The sequence below is a fragment of the Poromitra crassiceps genome, assembly GCF_964638095.1.
Source record: "Poromitra crassiceps genome assembly, chromosome: 14".
Lineage (NCBI taxonomy): Eukaryota > Metazoa > Chordata > Actinopteri > Beryciformes > Melamphaidae > Poromitra > Poromitra crassiceps.
The window spans coordinates 20,655,148-20,676,517 of NC_139633.1; the positions used below are offsets into that span (position 1 = coordinate 20,655,148).

The 21,370-nt window shown below is 45.2% G+C and overlaps 1 protein-coding gene across 4 annotated transcripts in view; it reads right to left on the minus strand.

Moving 5' to 3' along the window:
* Positions 1-3,743: 3,743 nt before the first annotated feature.
* The window catches only part of rnf111 (ring finger protein 111), a 41,133-nt gene continuing 23,506 nt past the window's right edge, over positions 3,744-21,370 (minus strand). Inside the window, exons 5-15 of one of the 4 annotated variants that reach the window (XM_083650414.1) lie at positions 18,650-18,832; positions 15,600-15,970; positions 13,238-13,496; positions 12,319-12,691; positions 12,101-12,226; positions 11,818-11,935; positions 9,431-9,511; positions 6,783-6,878; positions 6,387-6,470; positions 5,824-5,927; positions 3,744-4,533 (exon numbers count right to left, since the gene is read on the minus strand). In XM_083650414.1, the coding sequence (XP_083506540.1) occupies positions 4,416-4,533; positions 5,824-5,927; positions 6,387-6,470; positions 6,783-6,878; positions 9,431-9,511; positions 11,818-11,935; positions 12,101-12,226; positions 12,319-12,691; positions 13,238-13,496; positions 15,600-15,970; positions 18,650-18,832 (1,913 nt within the window). In that variant the 3' untranslated portion in view covers positions 3,744-4,415. Of the gene's footprint in view, positions 4,534-5,823; positions 5,928-6,386; positions 6,474-6,782; positions 6,879-9,430; positions 9,512-11,817; positions 11,936-12,100; positions 12,227-12,318; positions 12,692-13,237; positions 13,497-15,599; positions 15,971-18,649; positions 18,833-21,370 lie in introns of all 4 variants that reach the window. The other 3 variants (XM_083650413.1, XM_083650416.1, XM_083650415.1) reach the window with 3 other exon arrangements.

Genomic DNA, 21,370 nt, shown 5'->3' on the forward strand with positions numbered 1-21,370 from the left:
TCAGGTTCAGAAGAGTCTGATACTCCACAGTCCTCTCCACCAGCTTCTCTTTTCATCGGTTCAGTTGAGCTGCTGGCCAGAGGCTCTGCCTCTCTGTTCTCCTCAGTTTGCCTTTGATGAAGCTGTGAGGACTGAGGTTTCTCTTCCTCATATTCACTCTTCACAGCGACTGCAGTGAATGGGAACTTGGTGATATCAGCCTCCTCCGGCCCTTGAAGCTGCTCTCCCTCCTGACTGATCCAGAGTTCCTCCTGTTCCTCTTTAATGTGTGGGGGCTCTGGGTCCTCCTGAAGCTGCTCTCCCTCCTGACTGGTCCAGAGTCCATCTTGTTCCTCTTTAATGTGTGGGGGCTCTGGGTCCTCCTGGAGCCGCTCTCCCTCCTGACCGAGTTCCTCCTGTTTCTCTTTAATATGTGGGGGCTCTGGGTCCTCCTGGAGCCGCTCTCCCTCCTGACCGAGTTCCTCTTTAATGTGTGGGAGCTCTGGGTCCTCCTGGAGCTGCTCTCCCTCCTGACTGGTCCAGAGTTCCTCTTTAATATGTGGGGGCTCTGGGCCCTCCTGGTCCAGACTGGAGCTCCATTCCTGCTGCTCAGCGGGAACCTCTTCTTTAATGACCAACAGCTGCTGGATGTCTGGAGGCAATGCTTCACTGTGCAGGTTCTCGACTTTAGACGTTTTCATTTTCACACAGTGACTGGAACTTTTACTCCTGAACTATTTACTGACAGACGCTATCATTCAAAGCTACAGCTTCACAGCTAACGTTTGCTTCAGCTAAACCTGAGTCCCATAAGATAGGAGATTCTTCGTCCCCTCAGAGTTAAACGGAGCCCCGGGTCCAGTTTATATATTCGTGATAATATCATCCGCACATACGAGTCTTGTGTTTGTAAATTCAACTTCTGAAGTGCCGAGGATATAACCGGGAAATAATACGCTACTGCTAACCGCGTGTCCTGTGTCGGGGTCTGTGTTATTCAGTGTAGCTCGAGGCTAATTAGCCTCAAGCATATTAGCCTGGCTAACATGCTAGCGTGATGCAGGCAGACAGGAGTCGGCTAATTACCATTGGCCGACGTTTTGCAATGAAAGCTAGCTAGAGCAGTTTCTTGAAACGCAGCTAGCTAGAGCAGTTTCTTGAAATGCATTCTAACCAGCCGGTTAGGTTGGGACGTCACCAGGCTCTTCTTCGGCGAGAAGCCAAGCCGGCCTCCGTTTACAAGTGATATCGCCCTAGACAGCTGAAATAGCTCGTTAACTTGACGTCACTAGGCTCTTCTCGGCGAGAAAGAGCCTGGCCTCCGTTTACAAGTGATTTTGTCACCCTGCCTGTTTCCGGCCTAGAGCCCACCCTAGACAGGAAACAACAGCGGAAATAGCTCGTTAACTTGACAATCAAGACACAACGAATAAGAAAATAAAACGGCAAACAATTACCCTCAACACGACTCATCAGTCATTAACAAAATATGGACATACCGAACGAAGTTTTTTAGTAGAAGTTCTTGTAGAAACATTGTGGATTCACATCACAATGTCACATATTTTAAGCCAATACAGAAGCTTTACATTTCAAACAAATGGCCAGTTGATAATATAGGCCTAGTTATATTTGTCTGTCCGCTGTTATCGATAATGGAGGATCAAGTAGGCTACAACAGTTGAAATCCAAAGGCATCTCTGCTCTGCTGCTGCTGCTGGGAAAGACATGTTGCCCCCTCAGTTACAATGGGTAACTGATTTTTGAGAGGTAGCCTAAAAAAAATAAAAAATAAACATAGGCTATAATATTATAGGCTGTGTATGGTAGTTGAAACATAGTTTCAAGTTGACGTTTATTTATGTTTGTAGTTCAAACAAAAACATAAATAGCCTACTGTATAGGCTACATACAGTACAACACAAAAGGCTGTTATTTACCCTTTGTCGCCACCTGGTGAGTAAATATATATGTAACTAAAACCATTCAAATTGACAACCGGTCCGCAACTTTTTTTCCCCATGTATCTACCGGTCCTTGGCCCAAAAAATGTTGGCAACCCCTGCTCTAGAGGACACTAGATGAGACTAATGGAAGAGAAAATATTTGTACCTTCTGAAAAGGCAATACATTGCTTTGAAACGTGTGGTCTCCCTTTTTTGTCAAGTCCATTGAGCCTGGGCAGTGGCAATGTACTTAGTCTGGTAATTATGGATCTTTCCAGGAGGCTGAGCAGTTTGGAAAATAGGCTTATGGTTACACCTGCTCAGTCTGTTAATTTAAAATGAGATATTCCTCTAAATCTGGCTTCCAACCCCAACCCAACTTTATTTATTTAGCTCAGTGCTTCCAACCCCCCCCCCCCTCCCTTTTTTTTGGGGGGGGGGGGGGGGGGCAGAGTTCGCCCTCCCAGATTGTTGGCTTGCATGACGCCCCTGAGTTGTCTGTCCGCTGTTATCGATAATGAAGGATCAATTACAACAGTTGAAATCCAAAGGCAATCTCTGCTCTGCTGCCGGTGCTGGGAAAGACATGGGCATTGATCATAAGATTTCACATGGCGAGTACTCCATTGTCTTTAGCTCTCGGCAGTGACTACTAGAGAAATGTGCTAATGCTACTATACAACTTGTGTTGTTCTTTTTATCAGGCTCTAGCTAGTCTCTAGCTAACGTAACCTCACCGCGTCAAGTTAACGGCAACAAAGACGTTTTTTGGCGCACTTATTTCCGGCATCGTTTCCTGTTTCCTTGGTTTACGCCCCCATGACAAAAAGTGGAGTAAAAGGTGCCCAAACTAGGTTGGGACATGTTCACACTCCATTCAATACGCAGCCAGGCTTTCAAAGCTAAAGGCGCCACACTACGCTTTAACAGCAACACACAGCATGACATTTTCTTCAATTCAAGAACCCAACATTCACTCATTTTCAAACAGAACACCAAAGGAAAGGACTCAAGAAAGAGTTATCCAAGTTTATTAATATTCTTTTTTAAACTAATATAAATCCCACAGAATATGATCCTGGTGCCATTAAGTGGATGAATGCATGGATACCTGCTTTAAGTACTGCATTCCAACACTCCATTCAAAATGTTAGTTTTTCTCTTCTTTTCTTTTTTAAATATTCCTCAGAGTGGAAATACATGGCCTCTGCGCACTGTGTCATATTCATAACTACACTCATATCTTTTTCTCTCTTGTGCAAGTCTATGCAAGTGAGTTAGTCAAAGAGTATTAGTGTTATCCTTTGCCCAGCAGTACAAACGAGACCGCTGCATAACTACAGAGAGACAAAAGAGAGGGTGGATAAAATGATTTGGATTGTGAGAATAAACAGCAAATTATTATCCCAAATTTGAGCGGTGTATTTCCCTCTGAGCAAAGAAACAGGGATCAAATAAGAAAACAAAATAATGAATAAAGCCAATGCCACTGTCAGCATCAAATCGACAAAATGATCTAAGGTTGCAGGCTCATGTGAAAATTGTTACACACGTTTGGGCCTGAGATCCCTTTGTAAGAACCCAGCTCACCCATCTTGGGCCCATCTGCTGTGATAAATCCCAACAAAACGCAGACAAGAAGATTCACAGCAGAGCCCAACAATCATTCAACGTTAGAAAGAACAGTCAAGAGAGGGATGAGACATTAGTTTTCTTTTTTCCTCTCAAATACATCAGATGACTTGTTGTTAATGGTGTCAAAATGAAGATGCAGGAGGGAGGTGTAATTGGTAGCCAAGCATGTGCATATTCTGGAAGTGAGGTGAACATTGGGAGTTTATTTCCACTCTAGAAATACTGGGTGTGCACTAATACAGCAGCTGATCTGTTAACATATTTTCCTAGTTAGGAATGTCTTGATTTACTTAAAAAACATCTTTTTCACTAACAATCCACATCTTCTAAACATAAACTAATCAATACAATGACTGGTAAAATGAATCCTGCAATGTGTTTTTTTTTTAATGGAGGTTGACATTCTATTCCAGTAAAGCAAGGCATTAGGTTTACAGAAATGCTTCTTTACTAGAGCAGCTATCCTTACCTGCAAGTTGTTAGGCCATGTTAAACCCACGTTATATGTGCAAAGAAATGCATTGCAAGGAAACATGCAGAAAACAAAATGAAAAAAAAAAAGACATTTGAGGAAACGATCAAAAGCTACATAAAAGCTTTATAAATACAATTAAATTTTAAACCCTTAATGGAGAATTCTAGCTGTTGTAATAATACGTCATAGCTGGCACTCTAGGCTCAATGCTTTTTTTTTGTCAGATGTTTTTATTTTTTTATTTTTTGTTTTTCTCATAGGAGAGCTGCGCAGGTAATCATGCCATCTTTGGTTGACTGCAGTACTGAAGAGAAAATTAAAATGATCGACAACAAAAAAAGAAAAATTTCAACAAAAGGCTTGTTAGAAAAAAAACAGCATCAACTCTCAGCCGACAACTGCGCCTCAATGTCCACTCTGCATATGGGGCACTTCTTATTGGTGAGGAGCCACTGGTCCACACACAGCTGATGGAAGAGGTGCATACATGGTAGGCGTCTGGAGTGGGAAATAAGAGAAGGGACAGCGGTGTGCTTAGAAGCATTCAGTCTTACGAGTCACACTTAAGCAAAATCGACTTATTTTTTCTTCTTCTTTTTCACATTTGACATAATTCATCCCTATTTCAATCCCAAATTAATAAAAAACAATTACTCCATGCTTTTATAACCAGCAGACTAAAGACTACTGCCAGGCCCTTCTCCTGGTCTAGCAAAAAGTGCAATAAATAACTTCTGCTTGAATCCAGCGGAAGACCAGATAGAGAGCAAGTTTGAGTTGCGCCCATTAAGCCGCCACCTGTTAGTTTTACAACTGATTTACAGATTATTTTATTCGTTATTTATTGCCATAATGACCCCCCGTTATCCGTGTGACTGACTTTTAATGAATACATCTTCTCGAATCTTTTAGCTGTAAACTTTAGCAGGCACTTTTCAGTCCTCATGGCCTTTGTCTTCAGAATACCCTACAAACAGATCTGAGGGGAAGCATGGGCCAAAGTCACATTTTATAAACTTTTACTGCAGTCTTTTTGTTGTTGTTGCAAAGAACAGTTATCAATTCATATAATTTCATCCAATATGAATATCTTAAAAACAACAGAGAGGTGTACATTTTATATTATACTGTATTGTGAAACCCCAAGACATACTGTGCTCATTTTTATATGAATATTTATGAATGGAAGGACTTGAAATATGATCAAACCTCTGAAATGTGGGGGTGTGTGTACGCACACGCACACACACATTTTTAACTGTTAACTGAGACTGTAAACCACAACTGACCAAAAAAGCCAATCTAATAAAGGATTAAGAAATTCAAGATGTCAAAAAGTTGTCTTGGGTTTTACTATAATGGCCTTCACTTATATTATTTTAAGGTATAAACCATTTCTTTGTCAAGAAATACAGTCAAGTAGTTTGTTATAATTTACATTGAAAATCCAAGGTCATACACACTCAGTGAACCGTATACTATACATACTGATACGTAAATGTGTTGAAACCCTGCCTCATTTTGGTTTACTACACAAAATCAAGGGGAAAAATCCAATAGTACCAACAGGGGGCAGAAAATCCTCTTTAGGAAATGAGTGCATTTTCTCTCTCTACATGAGGCCAGTCATTTTGAGCCACTTGGTTTTTGTGCTGATTTCTATAGTTTTGGGTTTTGAAAAATAATCTTTCATCGTCAGGAGACGATGGCGGGGTAGAACAAGCGTACTTGACATGGCACATGTCTGTGTTAAGTGAACACACAACACCCAGGAGAGCAGCCATTTACCTGACATCCTCCCCTTCCTCCAATATTGACAGACAGATGGTGCATTTTTCCTCTGTGTCTTCATCTGCCCCCTCGTCCTCATCCTGCTTATCATGCAGCTTTCTCTGTTTGTGAAAAAAAAAACACATTCAATACATCACTTCAGATATGCGCCATCAATCAGCCAAGTTGCCTCAGCAGATTCATCACATATGGGGGTTACTCCTACAGCATTTATGATACTTTTCTGTAAAATGCTCATAATATCGCTAAACTAAAACACTGTGTTAACATTACAAATACACAATATGGCCTTACTATGTATAGAACAAGCATTTCAACACAAACAAACATTATATTCCTTTTATGGACAGAGAGAATGGTCATTTTGTCCTGGCAACAGAAAAAACTTTCTAATATGTATCTATTCTCTCTATGCTATAGAAGCAAATGCTATTCTAGAGCCGAATTCCCTGGCCCCCCATGACTAACGCTAACATTCCCTGGCCCCCCCCAAAACTAACATCTACTGTACATGTGAGCAGAGACATGTTTCCAAATTGATTTGTTCATTTATTTCTCACCGATTCTGGGGTTGCGTGCATATTTTTCCCAATAGATGCCCATGCTTCAGGGGTTAACTGTTCGTCAATGTCTCTCTCCAACACCTTCTGTATTGGGTGGCAGGGTGTTAGATATTTATATTTAGATACATTTGGAATGAATCTCTACGGAAATCTACCCCCAACAATGTCTTTATAGCTACAATCTCCGATAAAGGACACTACAGCACTTGACTAAAAGCTGGCAATACACGAGGCTTTTGAAACGAGCACAAAAGACCACTGTGCACTCTGTCCCAGAATAAACTGTTACAGACATGCAAAAAATATATAGCTACAAACTCCATAAAACAACATGGTCATGTACACCCACTTATGCAATGATAGCGACACACTTGCCTACAGCCATACTCTCACCTTTTTGTACTTGTGTGGGTAAGTGCACCTCTCTATGGTTCCCTGAGAGGCCCCTCGGTTCACAGTCCCCAACCGTTCCTCTAAATGCAGCAGATCCTGAATGGGAAGAGTAGAATAACAAACCGACGCACTATGAGACTGAGAAGACTCGCACACGCACACGCACACGCACACACACACACACACACACGCACACACACACACACACACACACACAGTTTTTGTTCTAAAGGATGCGATTACCCTTGCCCTGCACAAAGTTGCAGCACACCTGGACAGATGGCACACTTCTGCATGGATGCTTTTTAGAGACTACAGCTTAGCTTTTAATTCAGCGACCCCCCTCTCATTTAGCGGTGAAACTCCGTGACTCGATATGCAAATGGATTTTAGGCCCTTTAACTCATTGAGTGCCAGCCACTTTTGGAGAACGGATGCTCCCAGTGCCAGAGTTTCAGAGCGTTTTCAGTGATTTCTCGAGGCCCACAGAATACTGTGTGATATTACTATGTAAACACTGAACACGCACAAAGAACGATGAGACTCTATTCTATCATCTGCAAAAAAAAGTTTATTGATCCCATTTTCCGTTCTTTAGTTATGAGCCGGAGAAGATAGCTTGATTCATCCAAAAACAGCAATTTTTTTCTAGAAGCTGAGATAATTGGCCTTTTGTGAAATTAAACATTTCAAGCACATCACTGACTCTGAAGCTAATCTTTTCTAATGTAGTCACACCTCAAAAATAATTTCCTTCAATAAAACAGTGAAGGCCAGGGAATTCTGTTTGGCAGAATAATATTTTTTAGCTACAACCAGCAGCGCTGGCCCCTGCGTGCGCTGCTGGTTGCAGCTTCTTGCTGGTCTTGATTTGCTGCTGGTGGGCATCGGATATTCTGGCTTGCGTTTGTCAATCCTGTCCTGCTGCCTGGGTCTGTCTGGGTGTTGCGCGCTGCTCTGCGTGCCCCCCCCCCCCCCCCCCCCCGCCCCGCCCCGCCCCGCCTCGCCTCAACTGCACACTCCTCCTCCTGTCTGTGGTGGCTCTCTGCTGAGTTTGCTGTGCGCACAGTGAAGGGACATCGACATCCTGCTTTTTTACAGCGTTCCGCGTGTGTTTGTCACCGGCAACGATGCTTCCAGTTGAGAATAATAACAACTCGACGGTGTGGATGTGCGGATGTGCTGTCCGGCTCAATTGTGGGAGCAGATTGGCTGCTGCAGGCACAGCTGCAGTAACGTGCTTCAGCATATCGATGCATACGGATGCGATGCGATTTCCGTTTCCATAACGACTTCTTCTTTGTTTTTTCCTTGCCTTTCTGTTATGTGGAGAGCACTGTCGCCACCTAAGGGTTCTGTAAAATAGGTTAGACACATCCAATAGCTATAATATTTGTACATCAGAGGCAGAAGGCTTTGATCGACGCCCCACCGTCAAAAAACGCAATTGACGAACATGTCCGTCCTTGGCACTCTACGTTACTATTTGAAATGACGAACATGTCCGTCCTTGGCACTCAATGAGTTAACAAATAAACCACAAAGGGAGAACGTGAATCATCACAAGTCAGCCATGCGTGTTCTCAGTGCAGGCTCTACCAAAGCTTGTGTATTCAGCCTTTCTGTGCAGGCTGCACTGCACTGCACTGCACTGCCTGATGTGACAAACTTAATCTACTTGCAAAATTGGTCGAAAATGGAGATGACTCCGTCCTGGCCCAGGATGCACTTGTGCACCCTGGGGCTTGTGCTGATTCCAGCCACTGAGCCAACTGGCTACTCTCTGGTCGAGGAAATGAAGCAAGCAAGCACAAGCAAAGAGGGGTCAAACACAAACTTTTTCCAGTGCACGCAGTGTTTAACATTTTCATTGTATGCACTTGCACTATATTAAATTGTACTTTCCGAAGTTGAAATATTTTGTTAACCACTCCTGTACGTTATGTTGTTATTGTACAGAATACTGTTTAACCACTCCTGTACGTTATGTTCTTATTGTACAGAATACTGTTTAACCACTCCTATACGTTATGTTCTTATTGTACAGAATGCTGTTTTGTCACGTTACTGAAGCTATAGTTTTCTCCCTCCTTCACTTTTCCTCCTCTCCCTATGAGCATTCATCCAAATCCAATGTATGCATTTTAATACCTGCAAGTGGCAAATCAACTTTAACTTTGGATACAAGCAGAGCCGTCTATATAGAAGAGTCGCGAAATCTCCATTCACTCCAATGGACCAGTTTTTTACTCTCAAGAGTTCCAGGAAGTAAGGTCCTGGATTAAGCAGCGCTGTCGAGTTGCAGCAAAATGGACAGTTTGTGTTGTACTTCGATTTTTATTTTTTATTTTTATTATACATTATCAGCTTTATTTTAGCATTCAAAAGTAGTGCGAGACCCCTTCCTGGCTGTTCATTGGCTAATGAGTCACGCATTTTGGTCCTCCGGCGCTGATGCCACTCTCTCTCTAAATTGCTCTGGATACAACCATAGGAGATTACTGTGCCTCTCACCTGATCAAAACAACATCAAGACAATGATCGGTTGTGTGCTGATGAAGACACAAATACGGTTTGTATTTGGTGCATTTGTCCTGGGACGCAAACACACTGGCAAACATGGCAGATGCCTTTTGAAAACACCTTACCTCGTAAGTTCTTCCAAAGCCAGTCATTCTAGATGAGATGTAGCGAATGTGCGGGTAGGTCACTTCAGAGATGCCAGTGTGCTGTGAGGGAGAACAGACACAACATCAGACTGTACGTTTAGCCTCAGGTGCTGTGAGGGAGAACAGACACAACATCAGACTGTACGTTTAGCCTCAGGTGCTGTGAGGGAGAACAGACACAACATCAGACTGTACGTTTAGCCTCAGGACATGTGCTGTGAGGGAGAACAGACACAACATCAGACTGTACGTTTAGCCTCAGGAGGACACTTTCTCACAGGCCACCATTGGCTCACTGACTTCATGTGCATTCATAAATGACTTCACTCACTCCTCTTGAATGAAAGGTTCCTATACATCTTCCATTTCAAAATCCCATACTTTTTTTTGCAAACTTTGTATCTTTTATGACTGAATTGGAAGATTCTGGTGTGTGGGCAATCAGTCCCTCCAGGATTTCGCAGAGTTTTTGTGTGATTTGTGATTATTGCGATCATAAATGCCTGATTTTGCGGCGGCTTTTCTCAAAATTTGCGATGCAATTTGCGACATTTTATGTGATTTTTTTGCGGTAAAATTGCGGGAACTGGCAAAAATTGTGGAGTTGCGGAAAAAATTGCAATTTTATTTTTTTATTTTTAATTAAATTTTTTCTTTTCCTCCCTTCATCGTTTCTCTTCTCCTTTCTTCCTCATTCTCAATAATGCTATTATCACTTTGCCTTTTCTCATACTTTTTGCTTAGTGCTTCATATTTTTCCTCTTATCCTTATATTATTTCCTCTTCATGCCTTCCCTGTCCTCCTCATCTCTTGTTCAATATTCAAACTACTAGACCCTAAGCTGTGTGTGTGTGTGTATGTGTGTGTGTGTGTGTGTGTGTGTGTGTGTGTGTGTGTGTGATACACACACATAGTGAGACTGTGAGACAGTCGCTTCTGTGTCTCACTCTGTTTTTACTAAACTATCAACTCTTTCATTGTCTGACCACTGACCAGCTTCAATTTTGTAGGCTGCTCACCTTGATTCTCTCAGCACTCGCCACTGATTTTGATGTAGCTGCTTTGGTGAGTGTGATTTGTCTTTGATGGCGATGCTGGGGTAGTGAGAGCAGTCTCAAATGCTTCACGCTAGCAAAGTGGCTGTCCAATGACGATTTTCCGTTTGTGTTCCTCCATGACAGTGTTGCACAGAGTGCAAAATAGTTTGCCTCCACTTTCATGCAAAACATTTGGTACTTGTTTTGCGGTTATTTTTGTTTGCAAATGTGAGAGGTTTGCCCTCCTCATCGCAATGCAATGACGTGTTACGTTACGTCCCATACTCTCGTCACTTCCTATTGTTGTCCCTCGTTCCCACAGCAACCAGGCAAAATGACAGCGCACACATATCTCAAACCCAGGTAAAGATGCGACATTTTACTAACTTTTTGCGGCAAAATCGCCGGAATTTTGAAAAATTGCAAGCCCCCGCAAATATCGCAGAGTTTGGTTGAATTTGCATTAATTATTGCGATCGCAAAATCGCAATTTCCTGGAGGGACTGGGCAATATTATTGGCTGAGCAATATGACTGTCAACTATGACTTATCACTATATTTGAAGAGTATTTTTAATCGCAAATATCATAATCTGTCCAATCACTAATGATGCCTTTTTCACTGTGCCTGGTTGTTGGCAGAAGACGTGTGTCTATTTAAATGATGCAACTTGTGTTCAGACTTACTATGTCAGAGACAGAGAATACAAAATAGCATCAGCTGGAGGGCTGCTAATATTGGAGTTTATTTCCAAACTATTCAAGGACTCTGGGAGCATCCTAAAGTGAACTGCTGGTGGTGGCGCTCATAAAACCAATGTTATATTCAGTTTAAAAACAAAACAAACATTAGAGGGGCCTCTGAATGGGTTCACATGGGAAATATGACAAAGGTCATATATTAGTATTCATGCAAATAAATTTCGCGCTCTGGATGGTGAACTACAGACAGTCAGAAGACACTTGGAAAAATCCAACAGCACCCTGACCTGATGTGCTGGTGGTGGAGAACTGTTTTTAGAACACAACTAAACGTCGGGATGCTTTGGGGGCAGCCATGGGGAAAAAAGCATTAACGTCCGGAAACTGCCAGCTATATTGTGCGTGGTTTGTCTCAAGGCTTCTGGATGTGTTGAGTGTGCACTTGAAATGCCTGATGAGCCACTATTAATTGCTAATGCATTATTCATATGGTTCACCAAACCATCCTTGAAATAACTGATGTTATGAAGAGGGGCCTAACATCATTAATCTAAGCCAGACTTCAAATAAAAGTGATTCTTTTTCATTTATGCTAATCTATGCATGTGTGCTCAGTGTCTCTCTCACCATGAAGGGGATGGGGAAGTGGTGCAGTCTGGGGGGAGGGTGGTAGTGGGGCAGGTGGGTGTGCAGGTGCCCTGAAGGGTATGGTGCCACAGTCACTCCAGCCTCGATGCCCAGCTCCCTATTGACAAAAACACAAATAGCAGCCATCGTTAAAATATCCAATTTAGCTCTGAAGCAGGTGAACACAACACCAAGACACTGCAGCACCACTCAAACGGATGTTTGATTTGTTAGGATTAAAAAACGAGACATCCACCCAGGCCTCTCTGTTTTTGATACTGACCAAGCTGTCCTCTGCTCAGGCTGGCGAGGGTGGGATGACATCGTCTGTGGCACGTGGATGTGGTGTCCGTGGCCGTAGTTTGGGTGCATTCTGTGGGGGTGTGGAGGAGGACGCTCGTGTGCTCGTCTGGAAGAGAAGGGACATTGCCATTGTTTAGGACAGTTACCCGGGATGGGGAGGGGATACAAACGGGGGGGGGGGGGGATGACAGTACTCACGTGGGGTGCTGCATCATCCTGCGCCTGTGGACCTCCATCCTCTGCAGGATCTCGTGTTGATGGAGCCTCTGCACGGACGCGCTCAGCGCAGGCATGTGTTGCGGCAGGCTCTGATGGTCCGGAGGCAGGTGCTGGGCCAGCGGGGCACTGGTGCTGGAGAGGTGGTGGGCAGGCAGAGGAGGCGGAGGGGCGGGGGGCACGGCGTGGCCCGAGGGGTGGGATGGCATGGGCGCGTGGAAGGCGTGCACAGGGTGGGGGATGACGTAGTCGCCCTGCGGAGGGGGCTGGGGTGGAGGTGGAGGTGGGGGGTTTCCGTGGGAATGGGGACAGGCGGAGGGAGGCTGGTGATGCAGCGAGCGCGCTAGAGAGCCGTCTGCGTTGGATGAAAGAGAGAAGAGGACTTGTCAAAATGTGAGGGGGAAAGTTTCTACATTTGTACATTTGTCCTTAAGCTACCAGACAAACATCTCGGTAGTTATTCCTCATGCAAACCAAATGTTGCTGCTAGCACCAAGCTTGTTTGTTAGCTCGTCATGCTGAGAACATTTCAAAGAGACTTTTTTGACTAAGTAAGTGTTGACACAGAAATGTTTCCTCAATGATGTGACAGGTTCCTAGCAAAGAAAAATCCCACCAGCTGCAACTAACTCTCCGACTACATCCCCAGCAGGGAGCCTCGCCACACCGCTTCAGTCTCCATACGGAGCTATTCTGGGTAGAATGAACAATTACCCGCTCCTGCCTGGTGTCGTTCCCACAGCACTTGGCACATTAACCATCAGGTTGTGTTAATTACTATTAGCACCAGGTTTCAGCAGTGCATCTGTCTGCATAATTTAGCAAGCATGGCTCTCAATGCATTTTCAAAATACAGGAGTAGATCTTTCGATTAGTCAAAATGACGATGAGGCGTACTCACAGGAGGGATGGATGTAATGTCTGCAGGAGGACAGCTGTGGCTGCGGCTGAGGCTGTGGCTGGGCCACCAGTGAGGCGCTGAACGAGTCCACCGCATTGGGCTGGCTGGGCCCAGGTGTGGCCTGGGAAACGTAAGCAGGAGGTCGCGAGGTGGAGCCCGGGCAGCAAGGGTCAAAGGCCGAGTTGCTGCCATGGAAGCCAGCGCCGCCGTTCCCACTGCCCCGCACGCTGCTGTTACTCAGGTCCACTGGCAGAGTTTGCTATGAGAAGAGGACAGCGCTGTTAGAGAGGGAGGAGGGGCACACTGCTCCAATGGTGCATGAAACCAATACATCCTTTTGAGAGCATGAAGCTTTTAGAACATACGAGTTATGGGTTCATAAAGTCAACCACAGATATCCAGGTATCTAATGTGATGTGCTAATTTGCTTTCATTGAGAAAATGTAGGTACAAAAGTCATACAATCTAGTCCTATACAATACAACACAATACCTTTAAATGTGTGAATGCTGCAAACACTGTTGCCCTGTTTTTTGTTTGTTTTTTGCTTCTTCCAATATGGCGTGAATGCAGCACAAGCCTGTGTTGGCCATTTGTTTCTTTAATGCCTGTGTTAGCTTTATGGTTGTCAGCTATCACAGCCTTAGGCTAAAGGCATGTGTTAGTTTTATGTTTGCCGGCTACCACAGCCTCAGGCTAAAGGCCTGTGTTAGCTTTATGTTTGCCGGCTACCACAGCCTCAAGCTAAAGGCCTGTGTTAGCTTTATGGTTGCTGGCTAACACAGCTTCAAGCTAAAGGCCTGTGTTAGCTTTATGGTTGCCGGCTACCACAGCCTCAGGCTAAAGGCCTGTGTTAGCTTTATGTTTGCCGGCTACCACAGCCTCAAGCTAAAGGCCTGTGTTAGCTTTATGTTTGCCGGCTACCACAGCCTCAAGCTAAAGGCCTGTGTTAGCTTTATGGTTGCCGGCTACCACAGCCTCAGGCTAAAGGCCTGTGTTAGCTTTATGGTTGTCGGCTACCACAGCCTCAAGCTAAAGGCCTGTGTTAGCTTTATGGTTGCCGGCTACCACAGCCTCAGGCTAAATGCCATTTCCAGGTAGACAGCTCATCAAGATGAGTGACACATGTCGGGGTGTGAACTTGATGAACTGAGGGGGAGAAGGGGGAGAGCAATACACTTCCTGCCTCAAGAGAAAACCTGCATGTTGTGGTTTTGACGCATTAGAGGAGGAATGTAGGAGAAATCATGGCGGCAACAGTTAACACTTTGATACATCAAACCCAATCTTCTCACCTCATTCAGGCAGTATGCCTTACTGTAAGACCTTTTCTACAGTCACCCCTCACCAAAGGGTGGGGGATTTTGCCCTGTGCCTGCAACATGTCAACCACTTCCTGATGACCCATTTTTGAATACTTGCCCCCAAAACCCCCATAAATGATTGAGGATCCAGTGCACTGAAACAAAGAGTGGGAGTGAAGGCTGCTGAGAATGCTCCTAACCTGACCTGCATTACCCCGCTTTTAACAAGCCTGTTACCAACGTGCCCCACTTCAATGGCAAATAAACTCTGTGGCTCTAACAATGTGAATTATTCAGTGCCAAAATGTGCTTGAAGGCAGGCTTCTAACAAGATCCTTCATAATCATCATGCTAAGATCTTAGCTATATGCAGTTTTATTATCATAAGGATCGTGAGGTCCTCACAATGGGGAACAGACCCCTCTGTACCCCTGACAGAACCACTCAAATTCATTTAAACACCAATATGCTCATATTGGGCTCAGATGAAAATGACATTTTTCACCCTCCACCACTAGGGGTGCTAGCCCCTCCTTATATATATAGGGGTGTGGAATCGCCATTCTCAGCCTTCTTCCCGCCCATGAAGGAAGCACATCAGACCTGTTGCTAGCTCACCAGTGGTTTTGCGACCACATCAAGCGTTAGTTAGCGACAGAGCTTACACCTCCCCTCTATTTTTGAGAAACGCGACTAACTAGTGAGAACAGGTAACCATAAAAAATATGTAATGTTGTAATAACGCATTCATGCGAAACATTACTCTTAACTGGCAAGTGTGCCAGTTTGGGAGAGCAAAACAGCAAGCAGAAGTGAACTAAAACAGGTCAGCCACCATTCCAACACACAACAGAAAAGAAAACACTGAAAACTAAGGGGAAAAGTAGAGATTGGCAGTCGTTCCCACAGGAATACATTTTCACTATTTCGCCTCTAGGAGCTCGCTCATTTTTCCTTACATAATTACCGTTTCCTCAAAGGCTTCTGTCAAACAGGAAAGCAAAGTGAGCATGATAAGTTCTCTGGTGCTGAATGCAGCATACTGTAGGCAGGCATACCTGGTCGTGGTAGTGGGTTGTGGCGCTGCTGCCACTGCCGTTGCCGCCGACTCCAGCGCAGGGCGCGGGCAGGGCGGTGGGGCGCTCCACGGGGCAGCTGGCCTCCTGGAAGGGCAGGGAGGGCGGGTGCTGCGGGGTGGGGTGGTGGAGGTGGTGGAGGAAGTGGTGAGCGTTGCTGTGGCCGTGCTGAGAGCTGCCGGCTTGCTGGGAGGACGAGGCCTGCAAGCAGCTGGAGTGATGGGCGTGGCTCAGGGACAGGTGGGGGGAGGGGCCTCCGCACGGGGAGTGCTGCTGACAGCAGGACGGGAGGCGGGGCATGGCCGTGCCGCCGCTCTCCCCCGCTGTACTTGACAAGCTTGGCCTGCTGTCATCTGATGAGAGCAAGATCAACATTGCAGGTTAGCACTTTAAGCCAATATTCCACTTACGGTAGCTTTGACATGGGAATTATTCAGCACTTGAGCGCCATCGGGAACCAGACTATAAACTACTCAACAAGAGTGGATGCAGATGGGATCAGTTTGTACTTTGTAGCAATCAAGATTTTTCCTTCCTATTAATTTGAATGAGAAAATACATTTAACACGTTGGTGAAGAGATTCAACAACAGATCTATTGTGATTCTCAATGGACTGTGAAGTCCGACGTTTAAGAACATCATTTCACCGAATAGCATTTTTATTGATAAAAGAGAACATCGTGGGCAATCCAGGTAGGCTTGGTCCGGCGTCCATACACGCACAATCGACTATTGTCTGCAGGTGGGAAGCTGGATTAAGGGTATGTGTTCTGTTTGCTGCACTAGTGCCTCCCCTGGTCAGTCAGACACAGTTTTCTTTTTGGGGGGGGGGGGGGGGGGGGGTAACTGGGGGGAATAGCGTGATCTTCCAACGTGGTACGTCCTGCTGGTGAAACTCCTCGCTGGTAGGTGAAATGAAGCGGCTGCCGACTGCACACATGTATCGGAGGAAGCATGTGCTAGTCTACAACTCTCCAAGAGGAGAGGAGGAGGTGGAACAATGACCGGGACAGCAGGAGGAATGGCAAAGTCCAATTGAAGGAGAGAACCGGGGGGGGGGGGGGGATCCAAAAAAAGAATGAGTCCAGTGTCACATTTTGTCCAGCATGTCAGTTAATTTGAACTACCTCCTGGTCATCCTGTCAGTTAATTTGAACTACCTCCTGGCCATCCTGTCAGTTAATTTGAACTACCTCCTGGTCATCCTGTCAGTTAATTTGAACTACCTCCTGGTCATCCTGTCAGTTAATTTGAACTACCTCCTGGTCATCCTGTCAGTTAATTTGAACTACCTCCTGGTCATCCTGTCAGTTAATTTGAAATACCTCCTGGTCATCCTGTCAGTTAATTTGAACTACCTCCTGGTCATCCTGTCAGTTAATTTGAATTACCTCCTGGTCATCCTCCTGTCAGTTAATTTGAACTACCTCCTGGTCATCCTGTCAGTTAATTTGAACTACCTCCTGGCCATCCTGTCAGTTAATTTGAACTACCTCCTGGCCATCCTGTCAGTTAACACATTCACTGCCAGCCGTTTTTCAATACTGTAGTTAGCTTCTGCCAGAGGGGTTTTTTGAGGATTCTGGCTCATCTTTCAAGAGCCGAGGATTCGTTTCTGTTAGGATTTTGTGAACACACAATATCTCAAAAGAACTAATAGAATGTGTGCTTTCTCTGTCTAAAAGAGTTAGTTTGTAGAGTTAGTAGTTATGTAAGCATTAGCAGTTGAATACAGCATGGTTTCAGCGTCTGAAAATTTATTCTGAGATAAACGGCTTTTTGTGAAATTCGATAGAACAGTCACTTTAACCATTCATTTTTGGCATCAGTAAGACGTCAGACATCTAAACAATAGTTTTGAACAGTAATTTCCTCCATAACAGCAGGAAACACCCCTCTCCTTCAAACTCCTCCCTCCGTGTGTGTTCTTCTTGGCTGCAGCGGGCGTGTCACAAGCTCGTTTCTGTTGCTGCTGTAACCTCGCGTCACCAGGCTCACTGCTTTGCTGCTGCTGCCTGTCTGCTGGCGGCCGCTGTGCAAGTCTGGATCGGCTCGCTCGTTTCTTGGGGTTCTGAGAGCTTTGATGAAGCTTTTGCGATTCTGGTCTTATTTATGCTGCGTGTTTCAAAGTGTGTTCCACCCGTAATCTATTGCAAAACCCCACCGCCAGCTCCCAAGCGCGAAAGCGTTTTCGCCAATCCATTTTCATGAGAATGGCTTCCTCACACTGCTTTTTGCTTGCCTTCCTCTAGAATGGAGAGCACTGTCGCCACTTAGTGGGTCGGTGGAATGGGTTGTACATGTTCGGTGGCTCCAATATTTTTATAGGAGACGTGGGGGGCATTGATCCACGTAGCACCGTCAAAAAATTTTTTTTTTTTTTTTTGACGTCTCAACTCGCCATTGGCAGTGAACGTGTTAATTTGAATTACCTCCTGGTGATCCTGTCAGTTAATTTGAATTACCTCCTGGTCATCCTGTCAGTTAATTTGAACTACCTCCTGGTCATCCTGTCAGTTAATTTGAACTACCTCCTGATCATCCTGTCAGTTAATTTGAATTACATCCACAGTCCGCTGTTCACCGAGCAACTGTGAAGATGGAAGAGAGACTGATCACTGCCAACCTGGTTATTACCCTACAGCAAATAACTGAATGATCATAGGAATCTTATAGGCAGCAGCAGTGTGTGTTTGTGTGCTTCCTTTGAGCAAGAGCTGAATGATAGGCTACATGAGCCCTAAGTGTGTGTGTGTATCACTGACAAACAGCCGTACAAACCCTCCACTAATGGCCTGATGCTATGTGAATGCGGTCTAAAAGCAGGATCTGTTGTTGAATGTTCACAAACGTGTTATGTAGCTTTTCAGGCTATTTCAGAAATCTGAACACTGCAAACCCGTCCCAGCTGCATACGATCTGGGTGAGTAATTTATATGATGGTTTTCATGGCGGCGCAATCCGTGCAGAATAAACACGACACCAGACAACAAACACAGCAGCTGGTGTCACGACGCTTGTCCTGCCTTACCCTCTGTGGCCGTGCGAGTGGAGCCATTTGACCTCTGTGCGGTGAGCGGGCCTGGGCAGCTAGTGGAAGGGCCTGGGGCATCATTGAGCTCTGAGGTAGAGGCATGATGGGAGGAGGATGACGAGGATGACCTGACTGTCTGAGGCTGAATGCTGCCAGAGGTGGTCGGCACAACTGTGAGATCTGGGGGGGGGGGGGAAAGAAAGTTTAAGCAAGTGCTAATTTGAGAGGGAGGAATGGTGACACTTAGGCCTTGGCCACACTGATCCGTCAGAAAATGGACAGAATTATTGAAGGAACAGATGTCTGTCCGATGAGAACTGAGTCTACGTCAAACCCCTCGCCGAAAGCGCCAGGGCTGCTCCACGGCCGGCGAGCCTGCCTGCGTGCAGCTCCTTGGAAATGTGACTCGATGCAAATGACATGAACAGCGCGAGTATAATATAATGTAGATCATGTGCAGATAACTGGAGAGAAGTATATGCACTACATTCTTCCCTTGGACTAACTTCTAGTCACTGAAATCCTAGTGAAATCACACAATTTTACTCATTTTGCTGGGGAATCCCTTATAGCCTCGTTCACCGCCTCGGCCATCTTCTTTGAAAAGTTGAAACAAATCTCGGAACGCCTCCTCTCGAGACCTCGACTCTGATTGGCTAAACGGACAGTGACTATCCGACCATCCGACCATCCGATACGTCCGTCCAGAAAAAGTTCATCCCTCTTCAACTTTCTGTCCATCAAAACATATGCAAATTTTCTGGATACGTACGCTTCTGAGTGCTCCACGGACAGTCGGACAGTTGTCATTGAAAATGAATGATTTCAGACGGCAGCCCGTCGATTAAAAAACACGATTTCAGACGGCAGCCCGTCTTTATTGTCACACGAACACTTCAACACATGCATGCGGCCACTACACACACTCATGCTGACGGTGGCCGGTGAAATATGTCCTCTGCATTTGACCCATCCAGGCTTGTCCTTTCCTCCAGGGGGCAGGCCAGGAGCAGTGGTCGCTATTTCTTTCCAGCGCCCGGGGACCTTCATTGGACCATCATTGGACCAACTTCAGATGTTGTCGTCACTGGTCGGATGACGATCTTCTGCATGTTTTTAGTGGGGGGTTATGTACGGAGGAACCCCCTGGGGGGTACGGGGAGAACATGCAAACTCCACACAGAAAGGCCCTTTCGACGAGATAGCCCACCTGGGCAGTAGGCACTGAAGATATGGGGGGGTCACAACTCCAGCGCCCACAGTGTCCCAGGTGGGAATCGAACCCAGGACCTTCGAGCTGTGAGGCGACAGCGCTTACCACTGCACCACCGTACCCCGGAAAAAATAAGGAACGCTTCACGAATTTGCGTGTGAACAGAATGGAAGTGAACAGAGAAATGAACGCACAGGGACAGACACCACGGATCAGTGTGGCCAAGGCCGTACACATATCATCTCCCTCCTTTAAGCTTCCGTGCAATAGAGACTAGACAGCCAAAGTGGAACGCCACTTCCTGCTTCAGCAATGTACCAGAGGATCTTAATCCGCCATTTAAATGGGGCGGTATGCGCATTGCAGTAGGCTATCAATGCGTTATGCGCATTATGTCTTTGATGTTGTTCTGATCAACATGGTCATGTTAAACAGACTGGATTCTTTAGTATGAAAAGTTAATTGCATTAATTGAAGCTCAACCCATGTGTACAAAACGTTTCTTCTTGTAGGGGTGGGGGAAAAAATCGATACACCATAATATCGCAATATTTCTTTTGCCTGACGATATTGTATCGATATTTGGACGCCAAGTATCGATATTAGAAAAAATTTGCAGGCCATGCCATGCCAGGCCACCGGGCATCTGGCCGAAGCGCCCGATGGTGCAGTCCGTGCCTGCAGTGGCGTATTGAGTCCAGAGAAGCTTAATAATGTAGCCTACGTGTGGGGCAAAAACAGTACAAAACAAAAAAACACTGCATGTTACTTCCAGTGAGTGTTCATCTGGTGATTCCCACCCCTATCTTCTTGGTCATTATTATGAGTTTTGGCACACTGAATGACAGAACAACCAACATGATAGAGGAGGGGCTCTCTGCTCAATCGCCTGTTGAGTTGTAAATATCAAACATGTTTGATATGCCCGATTCACAATCGGGAAGAGCCTGACAAGTCAACAGCAGTCTTTGAACCACACACACTACAGGATCATTTGGGCAGATTATCGGTCACGACGAGGCTCAAATCGCGAGCACCCCCAAGATAGTCGGGAGGGGGGAATCTTGGCCACAATCGGGCAAATTCTCATCAGGTCTGGGGGAGGCATAAGCAGCCAAGGGGAAGCCCTTATTAGCATTCCAGTGTGTGCTCCATCTGCTTTTCATAATCACTAATTAATGTCTCCTCCTTCTCCAAAGAAATGCAAATCCTCGATATATCTCAGGGCTCGACTCGTTTGCTATCACTCATGGCCATTGGCTGATTGGACTTAAGTCGCGCTAATGCCGCACTTAAAGAACACACTTGCAAATAAATAATAATATGAATATGAATATATATAAATAAACATGGCACTGCTTGACAAAACATAGCCCAAAGATCCCTTATTCTTATCATTCATGAGTGATCATTTGATGCTTAAAGCTCAATAACAAACCCATTTTTTATTTTTGCCAGCTGGACATGAATTAGCTCACTTTGCCACACTCAATTTCATGATTACA